Source organism: Colletotrichum scovillei (genome assembly GCF_011075155.1).
Source record: "Colletotrichum scovillei strain TJNH1 chromosome Unknown Contig00005, whole genome shotgun sequence".
Classification (NCBI taxonomy): Eukaryota; Fungi; Ascomycota; class Sordariomycetes; order Glomerellales; family Glomerellaceae; genus Colletotrichum; species Colletotrichum scovillei.
The window spans coordinates 3,469,479-3,487,697 of record NW_023336263.1 but is presented as its reverse complement, the minus strand read 5'-3'; the positions used below and the strand labels follow the sequence as shown (position 1 = coordinate 3,487,697).

At 36.6% G+C, this 18,219-nt stretch overlaps 3 protein-coding genes across 3 annotated transcripts; 2 read left to right on the top strand and 1 right to left on the bottom strand.

The window, feature by feature from the left end:
* Nucleotides 1–9,510: 9,510 nt before the first annotated feature.
* On the bottom strand, nucleotides 9,511–10,046 carry HER10_EVM0000233 (uncharacterized protein; the record flags this gene model as incomplete). Its single annotated transcript, XM_035470026.1, has 3 exons — nucleotides 9,511–9,622; nucleotides 9,696–9,777; nucleotides 9,899–10,046. The coding sequence occupies 3 exons, from the start codon at nucleotides 10,044–10,046 to the stop codon at nucleotides 9,511–9,513; spliced, it is 342 nt and encodes a 113-aa protein (XP_035333640.1).
* A 4,491-nt stretch (nucleotides 10,047–14,537) lies between these two features.
* HER10_EVM0005459 (methyltransferase domain-containing protein) lies at nucleotides 14,538–15,922 on the top strand (the record flags this gene model as incomplete). Its single annotated transcript, XM_035475075.1, has 1 exon — nucleotides 14,538–15,922. Exon 1 carries the CDS (start codon nucleotides 14,702–14,704, stop codon nucleotides 15,920–15,922), a length of 1,221 nt encoding a protein of 406 aa, XP_035333987.1. The 5' UTR covers nucleotides 14,538–14,701.
* Nucleotides 15,923–16,666: 744 nt separating this feature from the next.
* Nucleotides 16,667–18,185, top strand: HER10_EVM0012279 (uncharacterized protein). The gene is made up of 3 exons (XM_035481677.1): nucleotides 16,667–16,788; nucleotides 16,900–17,460; nucleotides 17,523–18,185. The coding sequence occupies exons 1-3, from the start codon at nucleotides 16,749–16,751 to the stop codon at nucleotides 18,032–18,034; spliced, it is 1,113 nt and encodes a 370-aa protein (XP_035334473.1). The 5' UTR covers nucleotides 16,667–16,748; the 3' UTR covers nucleotides 18,035–18,185.
* The last annotated feature ends 34 nt before the right edge of the window (nucleotides 18,186–18,219 follow it).

Sequence of the window (18,219 nt, the reverse complement as noted above, 5' to 3'; positions counted from 1 at the left end):
AAAACTAAACTCTATTTATATAACGTCTTTTTTAAATAGTATAAGTAAATAATTAAAACTTTTAATAATAGATTTTTTAGTTCTAATATTAATAAAGAACGTAGCAAAATATAATAAGTAATATAAATTATAGAATTTAATAAATTATTAAATTTTTAAATATATATTACGCTCGCTAGTATTTTAATAAGTATACTTATTTGAGCATTATTTTAATCTTTAAGCACTACTTAGTTTTAAAGCCCCACGGTATATATAAGCCCTTAAAAATAGTAGCGGACCCTCCTAGAGCTTCTTTTATATAATAATTAATATCTCGCACTAGGATCTAGAGGGACTCTTACTATAAAACTCCTAAATTTTTTATAAATTAACCTTAAATTAGGTAAGAATACCCACTAAACTTAAATATATTAATAAGTAGAAAAAAAGAAACTAATAGGGATTACCCTAGTAATAGTAAGTAAAGTAATAATAGCTTAAATTTAAAATCTAGCCCTAGGCCCGAGTTATAATTTATAAAAAATACTTTTAATACGGTACTTTCTAAGTTCCCTAGAACGGGACGCTATAGAAAGTAAGAGCCTCGTATAGTTAAATATTAAGCTTTTATAAAGCTCCTTTAATAAGTTAAGTAATTTAGGAATACTACTCTAAATAAGAAGTATATTTCTTTTAAAACTAAATATTAACTAGAAACTAATAGTATATAAGTAAAATAATTAAAAAATAAAAAGTACTTTAAAAAAAGGGTTAAATAATACGTAAAATTATTAAAAGGGAAGCGCTTATAACTAAACTTACGTTTAGTAAATTACTTAGCTCTCGTAACTAAGGTACTTCGCTAGTATAAGCTAATATTAGCTTACTATTAAAAATAAAAGCTTTAAAAACGTAGCTCTTCTCAAAAAGTATTATAACTTATTATATAATACCCTTTAGTAGGCTAAGGTACGCACTCTATAAAAATACTAGCATAATAATTATTAACGACCCGTTTTAAAATACGGACTAAGAAGTTAACTTTATATATAAGTATTTAGGTATTAAACCCTATATATAATAAAAATAAACATAAGTAAAAGCTTTAGCATATTATTAACTAATTTTAATATTCTTAAATAAATTTAAATAAGAATATATAGGGTTAGACCCAAAAAAGGTAAACTATACATATATAAAATAAAGCTAAAAAAACTTTAATAAAAGCTCGTAGCAGTTCTAATATATAAATCAATTATTAAATATGCGCATAGGAGTAAAAACTAATTAAACTTTTTAATAACTAGTTTCTACTAAAGTTTCCTTAGAATAGTAGTATTAAGCTTAGTTTTATAAAGTAAAGTAAATAATTAAGGACTCGGAGGCTATTTTTTACCTTTATCTATTTTTAAACTTTAAATATATAAAAGCCCTTATTACTTAGTTAAATATAAGTATTCGAATATATTAATACTAATAAGCTATTTTTAGTAAGTAAAACTAGCGATACGGGATAAACTAAACGCGAGGTTAAAGTACTAAAATAGTTACTTATTAAATATTATAAAAAGTATTAGTATATTTTAATAATAAGATAGTAGCTATAGAAATTAGAATCCGCTAAGGACTATATAATAACTTACTTACTAAATATACTAACCTTAAAAATAAATAGTACTTAAATAACTTACTTATACCTCGCCCTTAGTATAAAAATAATACGTTAAAAATAAGCAAATATAAAAATTAATAATAAAGCCTAGGCATAAGCCCAAATAAAGCGGCTTTTAATATAAATCTTAATAATAATAATAAATACTTTAATAAAAACTTAAAGGATTAAAAAAAAAAGTTCTATATAAACAGTAGTTAAATATAAATTAATTAATCCTAAATTATAAAAAGTTCTATTTTAAAAGGTACTTATACCGTATAATAAAAAAGAAGCTAGTTAATATTCTAGTACTTAAATATAAGTTTTACGTAGTAATATAACTAAATGTAAAAATAATAGCAGGGGCCCTAAGTAAAATTCTCTTTTTTTAATAATTTATTACCTTAAAATCGGTTTATTTAAAACTAAAGTTTAATAATTAAAAGAGCTTAGCACTTTTATTAAATCTAATACGTTCTTAACGTCCTTTAAAAATCCATAAAAAAATAATTCTTATACTAAGTTATACTTATAACCATAATAAGTCTCTAAAATAAATAGCTTTTAGTTAATAAAATAATATAAATAAAAAAGTTAGTAAAATAAATCTATAATTTCGGGATAAGGATTAACTCTAAAAATTAAGTACGTTAAGTTTTAAATAAATAGCTTAAGAATAGGTCGCTATTAGCTAAGTAACTAGCTAAAAGTTTCTAATACTTAGGTTCTAACGCCCTTAATAAGCTTTGGTTATTTAGTATATAGTTAATAACTAATTTAGAACTAATATAAATAAAAAAATCTAACTATTTAATTAAAATATAATATTACGATAGCTAGAAAATAATATTAACGTAATATAATTTCTACCTAGTACTCTAAATATTAAAATAAAAATTTAACTAAGCGCAAGTAAATAGCGGAAATAACTATAACTCTTTTAAAGTAACTAAATACCTCGTTATTTAATTAATAACGCATATAAATAAATTAATAAAATTCTTATTATCCCTATTTACTATCTAACAAAACTATAGCTAAAAGAACAGGCTTAATAAAATTAGTAAAAATAAAAGACCTTATTAAGCTTAACTCTAATTTAATATTATAAAAATATAAGAGGTATAAAATAAATAAGAGCTTTAGTACTAGTAAAATACTACTATTCTTATTATTTTTTACTTATTTAATAAAGCGGGACTAAATTTATATCTAATTTCTAGTTTTAAAATCCTTTATAAGCTAACCTGGATTAAAAATATTATTAAATAAAGAGTTTAGCTAGGCAGTATATTTATTAAATTATAATATAAGTATTTTAAAGGGGCTTATAAAAATAGAAATCTTTAATAAAATAAAAAGTAAAAGTCCCCTTAATTTTAATTTTTAATATAAACATAAACTATAAAAATATAACCTATCGATCCTTTAGTCCCTTAAAATTTAAAGCTAAAAGTACTAAAAAATTATTATAAAAATAACTAGCTTATAGTAGCTAAGCGTTTATAATAATATCGCTTTTAATCCTTTAATATTAGCTCTTTTATTATACTAAAATAAAATTTAATAAGTATTAAATTATTTACTTACTAATAAAGAACGTAAACTAAGTTTAAACCGTCATAAAATAGGTTAGTTTTACTTTATTAATAACCTTATCATAATAATAATTAAACTTAGTATAAAAAAACCGCTTATTTAAATAATTAGTTTTTATAACTATTTAACTAGGTAATATTATAATATTATTATTTACTAAATAATAACTAAAACGCCTCTAAATTAAAATCTATACTAAAACGCAACGATACCTCCGCATATATAAATAAATATAAATAAGCTCTAGCTTAGCATCTTAGTAAGTAATTCCTCTACTACTCTCAAAATAAATAATAATATTTTATAAATTATAATTTTAATACGAGCGTTAAATCTTTTATAAATAACTTAAATATATAAAAAGGTTTTATAAATAATAAAATAGCCTTATTATTATAATTTACTAAAAATAAGCCCTTTTATTTCGATTTTTTATAAACTTTAATAACTATGGGTTATAAAAATACGAAATATCTCGCTAGCTTTAATAGTAATAATAATAATAATAATAACCGCCCGGGCGCTCCTAAAATAGCTAAGTACTATATTACGTTACTAAGTACTTTAAAATAAAAAATAGCTAGTATAACTAAAAATATTACGTAGTACCTAAGTACCCTAAAATAAATAGTATAAAGCTAGCGGTCTCTAAGTATACTAGAGCCACTTTAAGTACCCTAAAATAAGTACTACGAGCGCTTTTAAAAAGCTCTAAGTACCCTAAAAAAGATACTATTAAGTACCCTAAAATAAGCGCAATAAGTACCTCTAAATAAGTACGGTAAGTACCCCAAGATAGTCCTAAGTACCCTAAAACAGATACCTAAGTACCCTAGAACAAGCGCCACCAACTCCCCAGGACCGCCCCAAGTACCCTAAAATAGGTCCCCAGGTACCCTAGAGCAAGTCCCCAAGTACCCTAGAGCAGGCGTACCGGGTGCTATAGAATAAGCGCCACGGAGCTCCCCAAGACGGCCCCAGGTACCCTAGAACAGGTACACCAGGTACCCTAGAACAGGCGCCACCAACTCCCCAAGACGGCCCCAAGTACCCTAGAGCAAGCGCTACGAGGGCCCTGGGGCCGGCCTTAATAACTTAAAACGAAGCCCTAAGTAGTATAAAAAGCAGCTAGAGGGCCTAGGTACCCTAGAAGAGAACTTAATAAGGATAAATAGGATTATTCGGGAAATAAAAACTGAACTACGTAATAAGTATTAGGTAATATATTGATTTGGACTTGGAATAAGTATAAGAGATAGGTATGTTTACACCTTTCTAGGGTACAAAGAACGAAATAAAATAATAAAAAGCTGGATAGAGCGTTTTATATTAGATAGGGGAGTTTTATCTTATATATATTACAATATAATATCTTGACAGAAGTTTTTAACACAAAAATATAAAAGGAAAAGAAAAAGGGAACGAACTCAATACGTAAGTCAACAATAAAGTATACAAACGAAGTACTTAGAGCTTTTATAAAACGAATTTAAAACTAAACTTTGGAACTTTTTATAATAAGTATATAAATATTATTAAAAAGAGAGATATAATGTAGTGATAAAAGAATTATAGTAATACGAACGAGGTTTTTTAAGTTTATATTTAATAAGAATAGGATGAGGAGTTTGTTATTTTTAATATAAAAAGCTTTATAGAGGGGTTTTTTCAAGAGTATTGTATCAAATATATAGAACAGGGCCACTAGTGCTTTGGAATAGACACTGTCAATGTCTAAGAACCGCCCTAAGTACCCTAGAGCAAGCGCTACGAGGGCCCTAGGGCCGGCTTAAGTATTTTAAAAAGTACTTTATATAGTATAAAAATTGCCTAGGTACGCGTAGGTATACGTAGTTAATATTAAAAAGTACTATATTAAGTACCCTAAAAAAGGTAGCGTTAAGTATTTTAAAATAAGTTTATAGTTAGCTAGGTAGCCCTAATTAAGTCGTAATAATTTAATAATAATAATAATATAATAAGCGAGCGCTAAGTATACTATAAAAATATATATAGACTTATATTTAGCGTATATAGGTATAAGTTAATTTTTTTATTTTTTTATATAAATCTTTTTTTTAAAAAATATTTTTTTAAAAAAAAACGTAGTATAATAAAATTAACCTTTAAAAGCGTTATAAAGTTTATAAAAAGTAAGTATAGTTTATAAATAATATAATATAATTACTTTATTTTAGTATATAATAATAGTAATCAGTGCGTTATAAAAAGTAGTATAATAATTAAATATCCTATATTTTATAAATTATAATATTATAACTACTTAACTAGTTTTATAAGTATTGATATTTTAATTAATAATAATTTATAGTTATAATTATTCATAAATATAATAGCTACTCTAATAAACTACTAGACTTATATTTTTTTATAAAATTAAAATACTATAACACCTTAATCCCTAAGGATAAGTTTTATAAATAAATAATTATTAGCTAGTTCTTTATTAAGTATTAAAAAAAACCCCGCTATACATATTAAATAATTAAAGTAGCGGGGCTAGTCTTTCCTCTCGGGGCCCCTTAACTATACCTAGCGTAGTAAACGGGGCTTTAGGGAACGAGGGGTAGGAAGTTAAAAAACTTTTTTATTTATTATATAAACTTTAGCTTCTTAATATTAGCTTTTTAATTTATTAAAAGCTCTATATATAATGGTTTTTTTTAGCTTTATAGGCGCAAAAAATTAACTTTAACGGGATTATGTTTTTAAAAGAAATTATATAATACAGTATACTTTTTAATTATATAATATGTATAATATACCTAAGTATGCGCTTAATATAATATAGTAATTTCGATATAAAAACTACTATTTAATTTAAAATAAGTAAGCTACTTTTTATATAGTAGCGCTAGCTAAAAGGTTAATAGTAGAGGTTAGCTATAAAAGTTAGAAGTAGCCCTTAATTATAAAAGTTCTAAACTTTAATAATAACGTAGAGGTTTTTAGAGAAAGGGTTAAAAGGTTAATATTTATTACTCTTTATATTAGAGTTTATAAATTTTTTATTTTTATTATTTTTAATATTATTTAAAACTACTCTCTATTTAAACTAAATAAATTTATTAAATAAACTTATTAAATAAACTTATTAAACGAACTTACTAAATAAATTTATTAAATAAATCTATTAAATAAATTTATTAATATATAAAATACTATTTAGATAACTAGTTAGATAATTAATTAAGAGGTTTACTAATTAAAATATTACTTTAATAAGAACTTATTCTCTTAGTATATAGTTAATAACTAGCGGGCTAAGACTTTTTAAAAATATCCCTTAATAGGTCCCCCCCTCTAGGGCTTAATAAATTCTTAGGCCCCCTTAATGCCTTAGCTATTATAATTAATATAAATATACTTAAGGAGTAGTATAGTACTTTTTAATAGTATAAAATCTAGCTAAGTAATAGTACGAACGCTATAAATAATCGGGCCGGTATAGATACTAAGATTTAGTATATTAATGCCGGTTTAGAAATTATATTTTATAGAGCTAAAAATCCCTCTAATACGGGCTATATTATAGATATAAGGGACTATATAAAGGGTCCCTTAACTTTTAATAAGAAAGAGTATATAATATAGGATTTAGCTACTTATATAAACTAGTATTAAGAGGTATTATATATATTAAAGTGGGTATAGCTCGCTCTCTAAACGGGCGGTAAAAGGTTAGGAGTTTTAGTTAATAATTAGGTATAGAGCGTAATATACTTAGTTTTCCCTAATATATAATATATAATACGGCCCTGGTAAATGATTCTATCGGGGGGTTAAAAACTCTATATAATATAAAAGTTAAAAAAATAATATATATATATATAGATTACGTATATTATTAAAACCATTTTCTTTTATTTTAAAAATAGTCTTTTTATTTTAATAAGTATAAAAATATATAAAATAGCTTGAAATAAGTTAAAGCTATTTTTTTAACCTAAAATAATGAATTTTTGCCTTAATCCTAAGTTAAAAATATTAATACTAAGTAATTTATACCTAAATAACTAAGGCTCCTGGGACTTATAAATACTAATTATATAATATAATACTATATAAAGCTCTCTTTTATTAAAAACCGGATTTATAATTTTTAATATAGCTTATTAACTTATTTATATAAAATTATTATATTTTAAACTAGAAGTATTGAGAAATTAGTATATAAAATAATCTTTATTGAATTTAAGTACTATAGGCTTTATATAATAGATAGAATATTAAATAAATATTATAAGATTAAAAAAGCTTAATTATATTTTAAAAACTTATTTAATATTATTAAAGCTAATATAATTAGAATAAAAAAGAGTTTTATTAATATTAAAAATAAAAGTATACGTTAAGAACATATTTATATAGAGGGGAGTAAGTTATATAAACAATATTATAAAAATTATAAAAATACTAGATATTATATATGAATATATTAAGTACGTTAAAAAACCTTTAAAAAAGAGATTAATAAGTAGTTTTGATTAATTATATATTTTATAGCTTAAGTAATTTATATAAATAATAAAAGGGTACTAAAAACTAGCCCGTTCGCTATAATAGCCCGCTCGTTATAATAGCCCGCCTATTATATAATTACGTTATTATTATTAAATAGTAGTTTTCTTTTTTTAGCTTTTTAAGTATGAAAATTCGATTTTAATAAGATTAGACTTAAAAAGAAATATATAATATAGTACGTATAATATACTCTAAGTACGCGCTTAATATAATATAATAAATCTAATATAAAAACCGTTATATAGGTCGGGATAGGCAAGGTGCCCTTATTATTATTATTATATTTTTAAAAAATGCTTTATTAAAATATCTAAATCTTAGTAATTAATGGCTTTTAAAACTATTTTAATAATTTAAAACTCGATTCTAAATATATTATATTAAATTAGTATTTATTTTATACTTCTACTTTTACTAGTTGCTCAGGCGGTTCTCAATATTAGTTATACAGTATTAATATATAGTATTAATAAATACTTATACTATCTCGTTAGATTATTTTTTATGATTTTCTTTTATTTCTTTTTTAAACTTTACCTCTTATAAAGTTTATAATTACGGATTAATAGCGATATTAGGCGCGGGACGCTACTATTTTATAAGCTTATTTACGTACTTAGGTAAGTTCGCAGCCCCTCTAAGTAATAATAGTTTATAACAGTAATATTAGAAATACCTTCGTCGCTATTATTAATAATAATACCGACCTCTATAAGTACTAATATCTCATATATATTAACTTTTATGTATTATATATTCGTTACCTCGTTTCTTTTATTAAAATTAAAAAACGCTTTCTTTACTATTTATTACTATTATTATCGAATCGTTTATTTTAAATATATATTATCAAAATACTAAGATACCTAGAGATTATCAATCCCTAGGGCTTCTTTAACAACTAGAAGTTCGATCTTATAAGTATTATCCTAAAAAACCCCGAATTATAATAAGGTTATCTTAAGGAATACGGATTAGATACTATTAATTAAAAGATCTAAAATAAGTATATTAATATAAGTATTACCCTTATTAGCACGTAACTTATATACTACGATTAGAACTTTAAAATACCTAACCGACTTTAAAATATTATTTATATTCTAAAATCGTAGCGTAAGAGTAAATTAAAAAAAACGAAAAGAGATATTTTAAAGTTATTAAATAGGGCAAAAAATAAGAGGGAGTTTTTAGTTATTTAGAAGGCGATTAATATATTATGTTATTAATAACGGTTTGAACTATATTAACGTTAATAACTATGGCCGGTTGTTATTAGTTATAAAGTTTATTAAGTAATGTATATAATAAAAACTCGATATTAACCCTCATAGACTAGCTTGCTTATAGGGCGAAGTTAGCCCCTAATAAGGCGGGCCGACCCTAAAGGGATATTAAGTTAGTATATATTATTAAAAGACCCCGTGTTAAAAAGCAATTTATTTAGACTATTAATTTATAATAAAACGCATATTATATTATATAAACTTATAAGTAATTCAATTATTTTAAATATAATATTTTATATTTATAAACTAGAAGAGTTCATATTACTTTATTTTAATATTATAAAGAGCTCTCTTTTTAAATATAATTAAATAAAGTTAAGTATATAAAAAGTTAAAAAATAGTTATCAATAAATATATTTCTCTTGTTTTTTAAATGAACGTCTTATTAGTTATTTAAATATTAAAAAGTATTCCGTAATTTTAATACTATTTAATACTATTTACTTTCTCTTACACTCATAACTTCGGATAGCATCGTTGAAGTGGCCATTACCGTCAGCTAAATTATCATCATCCTGGTTACGATAGGACTCCCCTCGACATTGCCGCTCCCTATAAATAAGAAATGCCTTTCTCAGTCAAGAAGGTTCTAAGTAATACTCCTTTTCTCAAGGTTCACACTTACCGATACCAAGTGCAAGTGTCTTTATTCCTATCATTATTACGGATAGAGCTGATGCGGTCAATGAAGCTCTCCGGGACATCATCTGTACACAGCTCTTCTATAAGTAAAATGCTTATAGCGACTGATCGAGCCTCGAGATAAGCGCTTAGTCTGGGAGAAAAACTCACAGCAGGATCCTGTCTGAAGGACGTCGGTTCGGCAGCGGCCTCTGAAGCGGGTGTCGTCACACATGAAGACGGTAGCCTCAGCGCGAGCAGAGACAGCTGGGGTTGAAGTTTCGTCTATAGGGGTAGCGATGATTAGGACGATAAGTGCCCCTAGACACACCAGAGATGATTTCATAGAGCCCATTATGATTGAAACAATTGTGTAATTCGATCTGGCACTTGTGTAAGGCATGCAAACACTTCGGGAGCAGCCTCAGTGAAGAATGGGGTTTAAATACTGAACGACATCGACAAATCTATCAGCCCTGCTTTCCTTCCCTGAACCATAGAAACCGCCTGTGTCCAAAGGCGATCGGGTATCAACCAGGCTTCCTTGTTTCGTGGACCTTTACCATGAAAGTAAACTATAGCCTGAAGTATGCACAGGGCTGCGAAACGCCGCGGTATCCTTGTTCAGTCGTGCGAATAATGATGGACAAATGATCGCTTGAAGAAGCTAGATTTCCTACAGACATATCACTTATTCTTGACGGTACGCTCGTAGAGACTCTTGAAAGCCCATGCTGCTTTCCCAACGACGCGACATCTTTTACACACGTGCAGCACCACTTCCGCAGTCCACGGCCAGGCTCGGCACGCATATCTAAAATGATGAAAAATAACGGGTGCTTTTGCATGTTTTCACGGTACTTGATGGCTTCTGGTATTGGGTTCTGGGGGCTGTTGGGTTTCTGAACTTACGTCTGACACACCTGCTCTGAATCCACGTTCCCAAACACACGTAGGCTAAGCTTGTGGTATTAGCATCTTTCGTCGACGCTCGGCCTGGATTCCAAACGGAATTGGTTTGATGTCGCGCCTCATTAAAGCAAATTGGTGGTCATCTGAGCTGAAGCTTCGTCTGTTAAACCCAAAATATGATGCCCCGTCATTTTGCCTCGCGAGCACGTGCTCAGCAACGCGTTCAGCACTCGTTTTTTGACTTCAGTCTGCCACTAGACCGAGTCTTTCGTTTGCAGTACACTTCTTTTATGCCAAAAGACTTTCTTAGTGACTGTCATTAAGCGTGCTTAGTCACCCTCATTTGGCTCTCGACATTCACTTCAGATGTAAAGTCTTTCTATCGGACGGAGCCATGGCCAAAGCTCCAAACACATGGTTTCTTCCTATCCAAACTGATACCGCACATCTCACATTTGATCCCTCGGTAGCTTTGGTAATCTAGGCACGATAATCCACAGGGTTCAGGAACAGACTCCATAGAGACTCGCCACTTCGTCATCGGAATGTCCTACCTCCATGTTCTTCCTGGTATCGTATTGATGGGTCTTGCCGCAGATCACATAGCTCAGGACAATTCTTGTTACTACCAGGCATCTTGTGCCAACACTCCTGGTCTGGTGGGTGTTGTTGCCCCGATGTGCTGTCACGCAATAACTCAAAAGTTCGCATTGATATCCGAAGTCTGTCGCGATGGCTTCAACCGTCCATGGACTCATAGCATATTGCGTGACCCGGCCACATAATCACCGCGATGTACACCGGTTTGCACCTTTTTTCAATATACAATCGTTCTCTACAATCCACGTCAATGCTCCTATTGCGATCTTACGGCAAAGTCTGAGACGCTCTTCTGGCTTGATTTTGAACTTTTGAATAGAAGCCTAAAACTCGCTTACAAGAGCATCTTTCTGCAATTTCTTGTCTTGTATCATGATTTTGTCAAGTAAGACTCTAGACTCTAAGTTGATCTTGATTCCTCTCCACGTGGTCAAGGGCTGAAATGAACTTCAATATTGAGGGAAGGTGAAGTCTTTCGTCGCATACGTTGGATAGGCCAACGCCCATGCTACCTACCAGCAGGATGACATGGCCTATGCCTTATATAAATGTCTCAAGCACGTTCAAACTCCAACCAAAGGCAATATTCCCTCCTGTAAACGCATGGTGATGATACCACGTGAGAATGGTCAATTCGAAGTCCAATTCTGCTTCCAGCTCCTCATTCTTGAATCTTAGATTCACTGCCATGCACAAACGGTCTCGGGATTGACTCAAGTAGTCCCAGGATGCTATCTGCCTTCCTAAACTCGGTACAACAAAGAAAGGATGTTAAAGCCTTAACGGCTCGTTCTAGTAGCTACGCCACTACGCCACTACGCCGCTTACCTGCAAACAGTATGTGCGGTGCCGACTTCCAGCCATTGCTGATTATCAAGTCTCAGTAATGTTTGCGTTCTCGAAATCAGGAGGCTTGATCTCCATACACTTTCTAGGTCTTTCCCAAATTGAGCTATCTCTACGCTGATGAAACCACTACCCTATATCATTGTACAAAGGAAGATGCAACTTGCATCTGCAAAAAGTGAAAGCGGTGACCGCCAGACTCCAGCAACTAATACATGTATTCTTCCTCCACGAACTTCACACATCTTGGTTCATGGGTACAGGCGAAAGTCGGGACTGCTTGAAACTTGGGCTTGACATCGGAAGCCTCCTTCCCTTTCCTTTCCCAGCCTTTCCAGCCCCTCCAGCCTTTTCTCCCTTCCCGGGTTTGCCAGCCTTCCCAGCCTTTCCAGCCTTTCCAGCTTTTCCTGCGTGCCTTGTCTCCGATAATAGTGAATGTAAGCTGACTTCTGATCAACTTTCGAGTGCAAATCAAGACAAAATAAGATTAGTGAATACTTACAGCAGCGCGGCACCGTTTCCTCGCATGATTGTCAGCGTTCGACTCGACAACCAAATGCCCAGGGTTGATACAGTTAGTTTGTCCACATAGGTGGCTTACGTCCAACCCCTGCAATAGACGGTCTCTGGTAGCCCTTCGATGGAAAGCAACAATGGCCAATCGATGGCCATATTGCCTCTTTGCTTCCTTCTTCCTCACCCCTGGAAAGACCGGTCTCGTTTCAACGTACCCCTTTTTGGCGTCGTACTTATGTTAGTATTCACACACTTATAGATGGTAAGTCGAACGAAGGGCATATACAGCTTTGGTAGGTCTCTTCTGGCAGAGTATGCATCCATTAAGCGTCCTCTTTGCGGGTCCGTAAGAACTTCCACTCGAGGAGGAATTCCCAAGAACCAATAGAAGCCACGCCCTGAAAGCCCTCTTCCTAGAGCAACACCAAAGCTCGAACATGGTGTCGGAACATCTTTTGATGGTCTTATGCGGGTTTGAAGCTTTGGAAGTTGAGGGGACATTGGAATCTGGAGTAAGCGAAAGAGACCGTGGTGGGAGTTTCGGAGGCGACGCACGCCTTCCGCGTCCCATGGTAAAGATGTCGGAATAAGAAGGTAAGAAATGGATGAACTAAGGTTTGAAGAATAAGAACAAGTAAGGTACGGATGGCGATTAACGATGATTTTAAAGAAATAGAAATCAGGATGGAGGTGAAGTCTCACTGTAGGACGGTCATTGACGATATCGCGCCATGAGCGCGTCCAAAAGGGACGCGCGCTCAACGTGCTTCAATTACCGTAATTGGATCCAGGGTGTGCCACATCAGAAACCGGCATTACTATGCTGGTAATCAGCTAGTTGGGGAAAGATGTATTGAACGTAGGATAGTCGGGTATCCATTGTATCCTTGCAAGATAATTACTTTTGTAGGGTGAGGTATGATGGATTGCCGGACGCGGGAGAAAGGGTGTGAGCAGCCCTGCAACATCAAGACCCTGTTTAGGAACCCCTTTCTGCATGTCAATAGGAGTGGCCCAGAAACTCTAGACTTGAGCTTTGCGTCAAGGTTGGTATCCGAAGTAGAGAGACTATGGACTCGATCTATCGGGGTCTAGCACTGTGAAGCTTGGAGAAAATGGCAGTGGTAGGCTAGGTCACTGGACGGTCTTCATGATAGAAAAGCTGACGGTTTGGACGGAGCTGTGACCGGGCGCTGTCTACGTACTCCGTGCCTCGGCAGCTAGGCTCGGTCCCTTCCGGCCCCAGCCAGGCCCCATGAAAACGTCGTCAAGTTGGGTCAAGATGAGCATCCAGCCAACCAGTCTCAAATTGGATAATGAGGTGCTATTAGTTGGTGGATGCGTGGACTTGGACTGAGCCTCCCGTCTGGGGTGTGCAAATACATACCAAGGTACGGAGTACTGGAGACAGGTGGGTCTGGGTCCTGACTCATCACGTGCGAAGAGACTTGTTTGGAGGAAATGGAAATTGCCGCCTTTCATGGTTTTCTCCCCCAGGGCAATGGGCCGGTGGTTGGCAGGTCTGGACGGGCGGCATCGAAAACACCAATGGGCCGGTGGTTGGCAGGTCTGGACGGGCGGCATCGAAAACACCAAACTCCTTCACTGCGGTATTTGCCAGCACTCTTATCATAGGAGTGATTTCCGGCATTTCTTAGCACATATGGGGCGGGCTGATCTGGGGTACGATTTGGATTCTCTTTGATTACCTTATGGAGGTAGCCGGGAGATTGTTCCTTGACGGGAATCGCCGGAACAGAGGGCCCCGACCCACCTACCTACCCGTCTAACCTGAGGCTACCGCTAAGTTCTGCTCCAGCTGCGCAGGTCCCGACTCCCAAGGTGGCAAGGTCCAACAGTCCAAGGATAGGGCTACTAAAACAATTTTTCACGATGCCCTCATTTAGACAAAAGCGGGTCTGCCATGCTCGTGTCAGACACGCTAAGATAGGGGACTCGGAACCCTGCGGTCGTTATCCTTTTTCATTAAGCTAAGACCTACCCTAGGTTGCTTCATCTCAAACCATGAGGGATACAAACTCACTCGCGATTTGATGCTTCTCTCCGTCCATGAAGTATCGTCGAGTAGCACAATTTTCGCTTGCAGCCTCCGCGTAGTGAGGCGAGTCGCGACCCATGAGCCCCGCTGCGCATCCGCTGCCGCCCTCAAGCAGTCTTCCGCCTTTGCGCACTTTGGACCAGCTCACCGAAGCCGATATCGCCGCCGCCCTACAGAACCTGTCTGTCATCTACTGCCCCTTGGCCGTGTCCGTCGCCTTTCAGCTTAGCCCCGAGACACAAAAGTTTGCTCATCACGATTCATCTCTCGCCGACTCTGGCTACGTGTCGGAGACAGACGATGATCATGAGGAGATTGACGGCCTAGACCACCACGTAGCCGCTCTCAAGGTCGACGTCTTTGAGCGCAATTGCGCCGAGCGCTGGTTGACTGGCTTCATCGCCAGAGCCGAGACTCTTTCTTGCTTCGAATCCCAGGACGCTTGTCAAAACGCACTGGACCAGGCTTCTTGCGTCCTCGAATCTTTCTTCGCCGCCCCACCAGACGATGATGCCTCGGACGAGAAGGACCAGGATTACACGCGCGATTTCGCATTCCAACTCGCGCTCCCCAAACCACCATCAGCAAGTGTTCCAGTCACCATCCGACTCAACGACAGGTTAGCGGGTACAAACTCGGCCGATCCGGACGATGTCGGTCTCCAGAGCTGGGGCGCCTCCATCGTCCTGTCGGACATCATGTGTGCCTCGCCGGAGCGCTTTGGTCTTTTCCAACCTGAACTGGGTATTTCGCCACGCATCATTGAACTCGGCGCCGGCACGGGGCTTGTGAGTCTCATGCTCGGCAAAATGCTGCCTCACTTGGGAGCATCTAGTCCGACCATCGTGGCAACTGATTACCACCCGGCTGTGCTTGAGAACTTGCGCGCCAATGTTGCCCTCAACTTCGCGACAGCCAAGCCCGCCCACGTACAGACCGCCGCTCTCGACTGGGCAGCACCTGTCCTAGATGCACCGCTCCATGTTCCCGCCGACATCATCATCGCGACCGATGTCATTTACGCGCCAGAGCACGCTCTCTGGCTGCGTGACTGTGCGACTTGTCTACTCGCAGATTCTGGCGTGTTCTGGCTCCTTGTCACAGTGCGGCGCAACGGTCGCTTCAACGGCGTCAGTGACAGCGTCGAGGCTGCCTTCACGGCTAGCGACAGCCCCAAGCGGTCAGATAGCAAGAGGCTTGCCATCCTGCAATCAGAAGAATTGCTAAAACGGAGCGGAATTGGACGAGGGGATGAGAGTGGCTACAAGCTTCTCCGAATTGGATGGGCCTACGAATAGACGATGAAATAGACGGGCCTGACGCGATCAGACGAGACACACGACATTCTCCTCCAATAGATCATAGAGACTACACAGATAGATGATAAACGGACGAGGCGAGCATCATAGACACAGTCTGCACGGCGAGTGCAAACACTTCAGCATACAAATTGCAGATGTTCGCCCTCGCGTAGAGTATAGATAGATTATTACATAGATATGCATACATCAACATTGACAAGTCATTTGCAGCTCACCTACGAACGCTGGGCGGGCCTGAGGCTTCAAAGTGAATATTCTTGACGAGGTAACTCGAGCTTGCCTAGTTCTGCGGATTATCTCAATTTCAGTTGCATGCAACGATGCCTCTAGTCGAGATTGTTCTTTCCCGGGGCTGATGCCGTGCTGCGGGCTTCGGCCCTTGACCACACCGTCACGCCGGTATCGCCGCGAGTAACGGCCCCAAGCCCATGCAGAACGAGACCAGTTTTGACCCATGCACCGATAGAAACCTGCTAATTAGCTATACCCCATGGAGAACTTTCTTCATAGACGAGTACCTGTTCATCACCGCGGACTGGGAGGGGAAATTCGCAGAGCGGCCGCAGCGATCGGGTGCCAGCCAGAGGGGTCCACATCGGAGCCGGGCCCCCGGATCCGAAAAAATATTGACGCAGTGCTACCTTAGGTACCTTACCTTGCCAGACGCGAACGCGTCCCACACGCGATCAACTCATTGGCAGCGCAACTTTCCCGCAGCATCCTGCTTGCTCTCCGATCACGACTCCGTTCTTTGCTTGTGTCTGCTCAATACTAGCATTCAAATTCTTCTCCGCCTGTAGTCATGCCTCGAGGTAGACCCTCGTCGAAGCTTGCGAAGCAAGGTAAGAAGAATTTCCAACTGCCAAAGTCTCTCTGCCTAGCTCTCTCATTCTCCCCATGCGTTCCCAATCCCATTCTATTGCGCCCTTATTGACGCCCAAAACTTCTGGCAGACATTCCCTATGACGCGATCAGCAAAATCGTAGCGCATACCCTTGATCCCGAAACCGCGCTCGTGACCCTTACCGTAATCGCCAAAGGCTCCCGCCTAGATGTTTCCGAATGGGATGTCCAGGAGCATCGACCGACTTTGCTATCCGACTACTGGGCCAGCTTTCCGGGCAAGACGCGCCAAGACGTTCTAGGAATTGGAGAGCTTTACCATCCCTTTCGTCTGCTACGCCACCGACGTGTTCGGGGCCAATGGCAAGTACTGGTGCAATGGCTTGGATATACGAGCGAGGGAGAAGATGTTTCTTGGGAGCCAGTGGTGAAAATGCGCGCTGATGCGCCGGACGTCTTGACAGACTACTGCGGGTACGTAAATGATGAGAGTGTAAATGCTGCGCTACTTGGGCCCATGGCGCGAGGGGATGCAAATGGCGAGGAAGAGGGTCAATCAAATGAGACCAAGCCTCAAGTCACAACTCCTGCCGCCGCAAGACACTCAGCAAAGAGGAAGAGGGACAGTCTGGTCGAGCCGTCTGAAATGACCAGTGAGAAACGACGACGCTGTAAGTCCTTCCTTTTCCCAACTGACGATGGTTGATCAATCCTTGGCTGACTCAAAGTCTAGCATCCAGACATGAATCAACACCAACAACAAAAGCTTCCCTGCCCAGATCCTCGACGTCGGCATCCAAGCGAAGACAATCGAAAATCCCCCAAGACGACCCTCAGTCACTGTCAACCCCCAGAGCAACTGTTTCGATCCGAAAGCAATCCAAGATACCGACCGATGATAGCAAGAAAGCCGGTGCATCTCCTACACCATCACAATCTCTGCCCTGGCGGAAGAATACGCGGGGAGCCTCCATTGAGCCCGCAGCATCTCTCGATGCTGAGCGCCTGAGCCCTGCAGACGTCCCCCGCACAATGCTGTGGTTCATGGACGACTTCACTGTGGGCGATATGCAGAAGGTCTGCCGCTTCATCGACGAGCACTGCACAGGCAAATTGCGTCTACCTCTGTACAGCGGTGGCGACTGGGATGGGAAGGCTGCTAGCGGCAGATGGGAGGATGTTTTCATGGTGAGCCCGCTTGGACGGTTGGGCAGGTATGACAATGAGGATGAGAAGGAAGAGTGATCGGGATCACTCTCTGGCAATGCCTGCAGAGGCAAGCAGTTTTCCGGCGTTTTCCAGCGATTGGGCTGGCAATCAATCCATCTGTTCAAGGGGGACGGTAAGCACTCGCGTGTTGAGCAAGTCGCAGCCGCCTCGATCACTACCAAGGAACAAAGTTGGCAGCGTAGAAAAGGACAAGCTAGCTG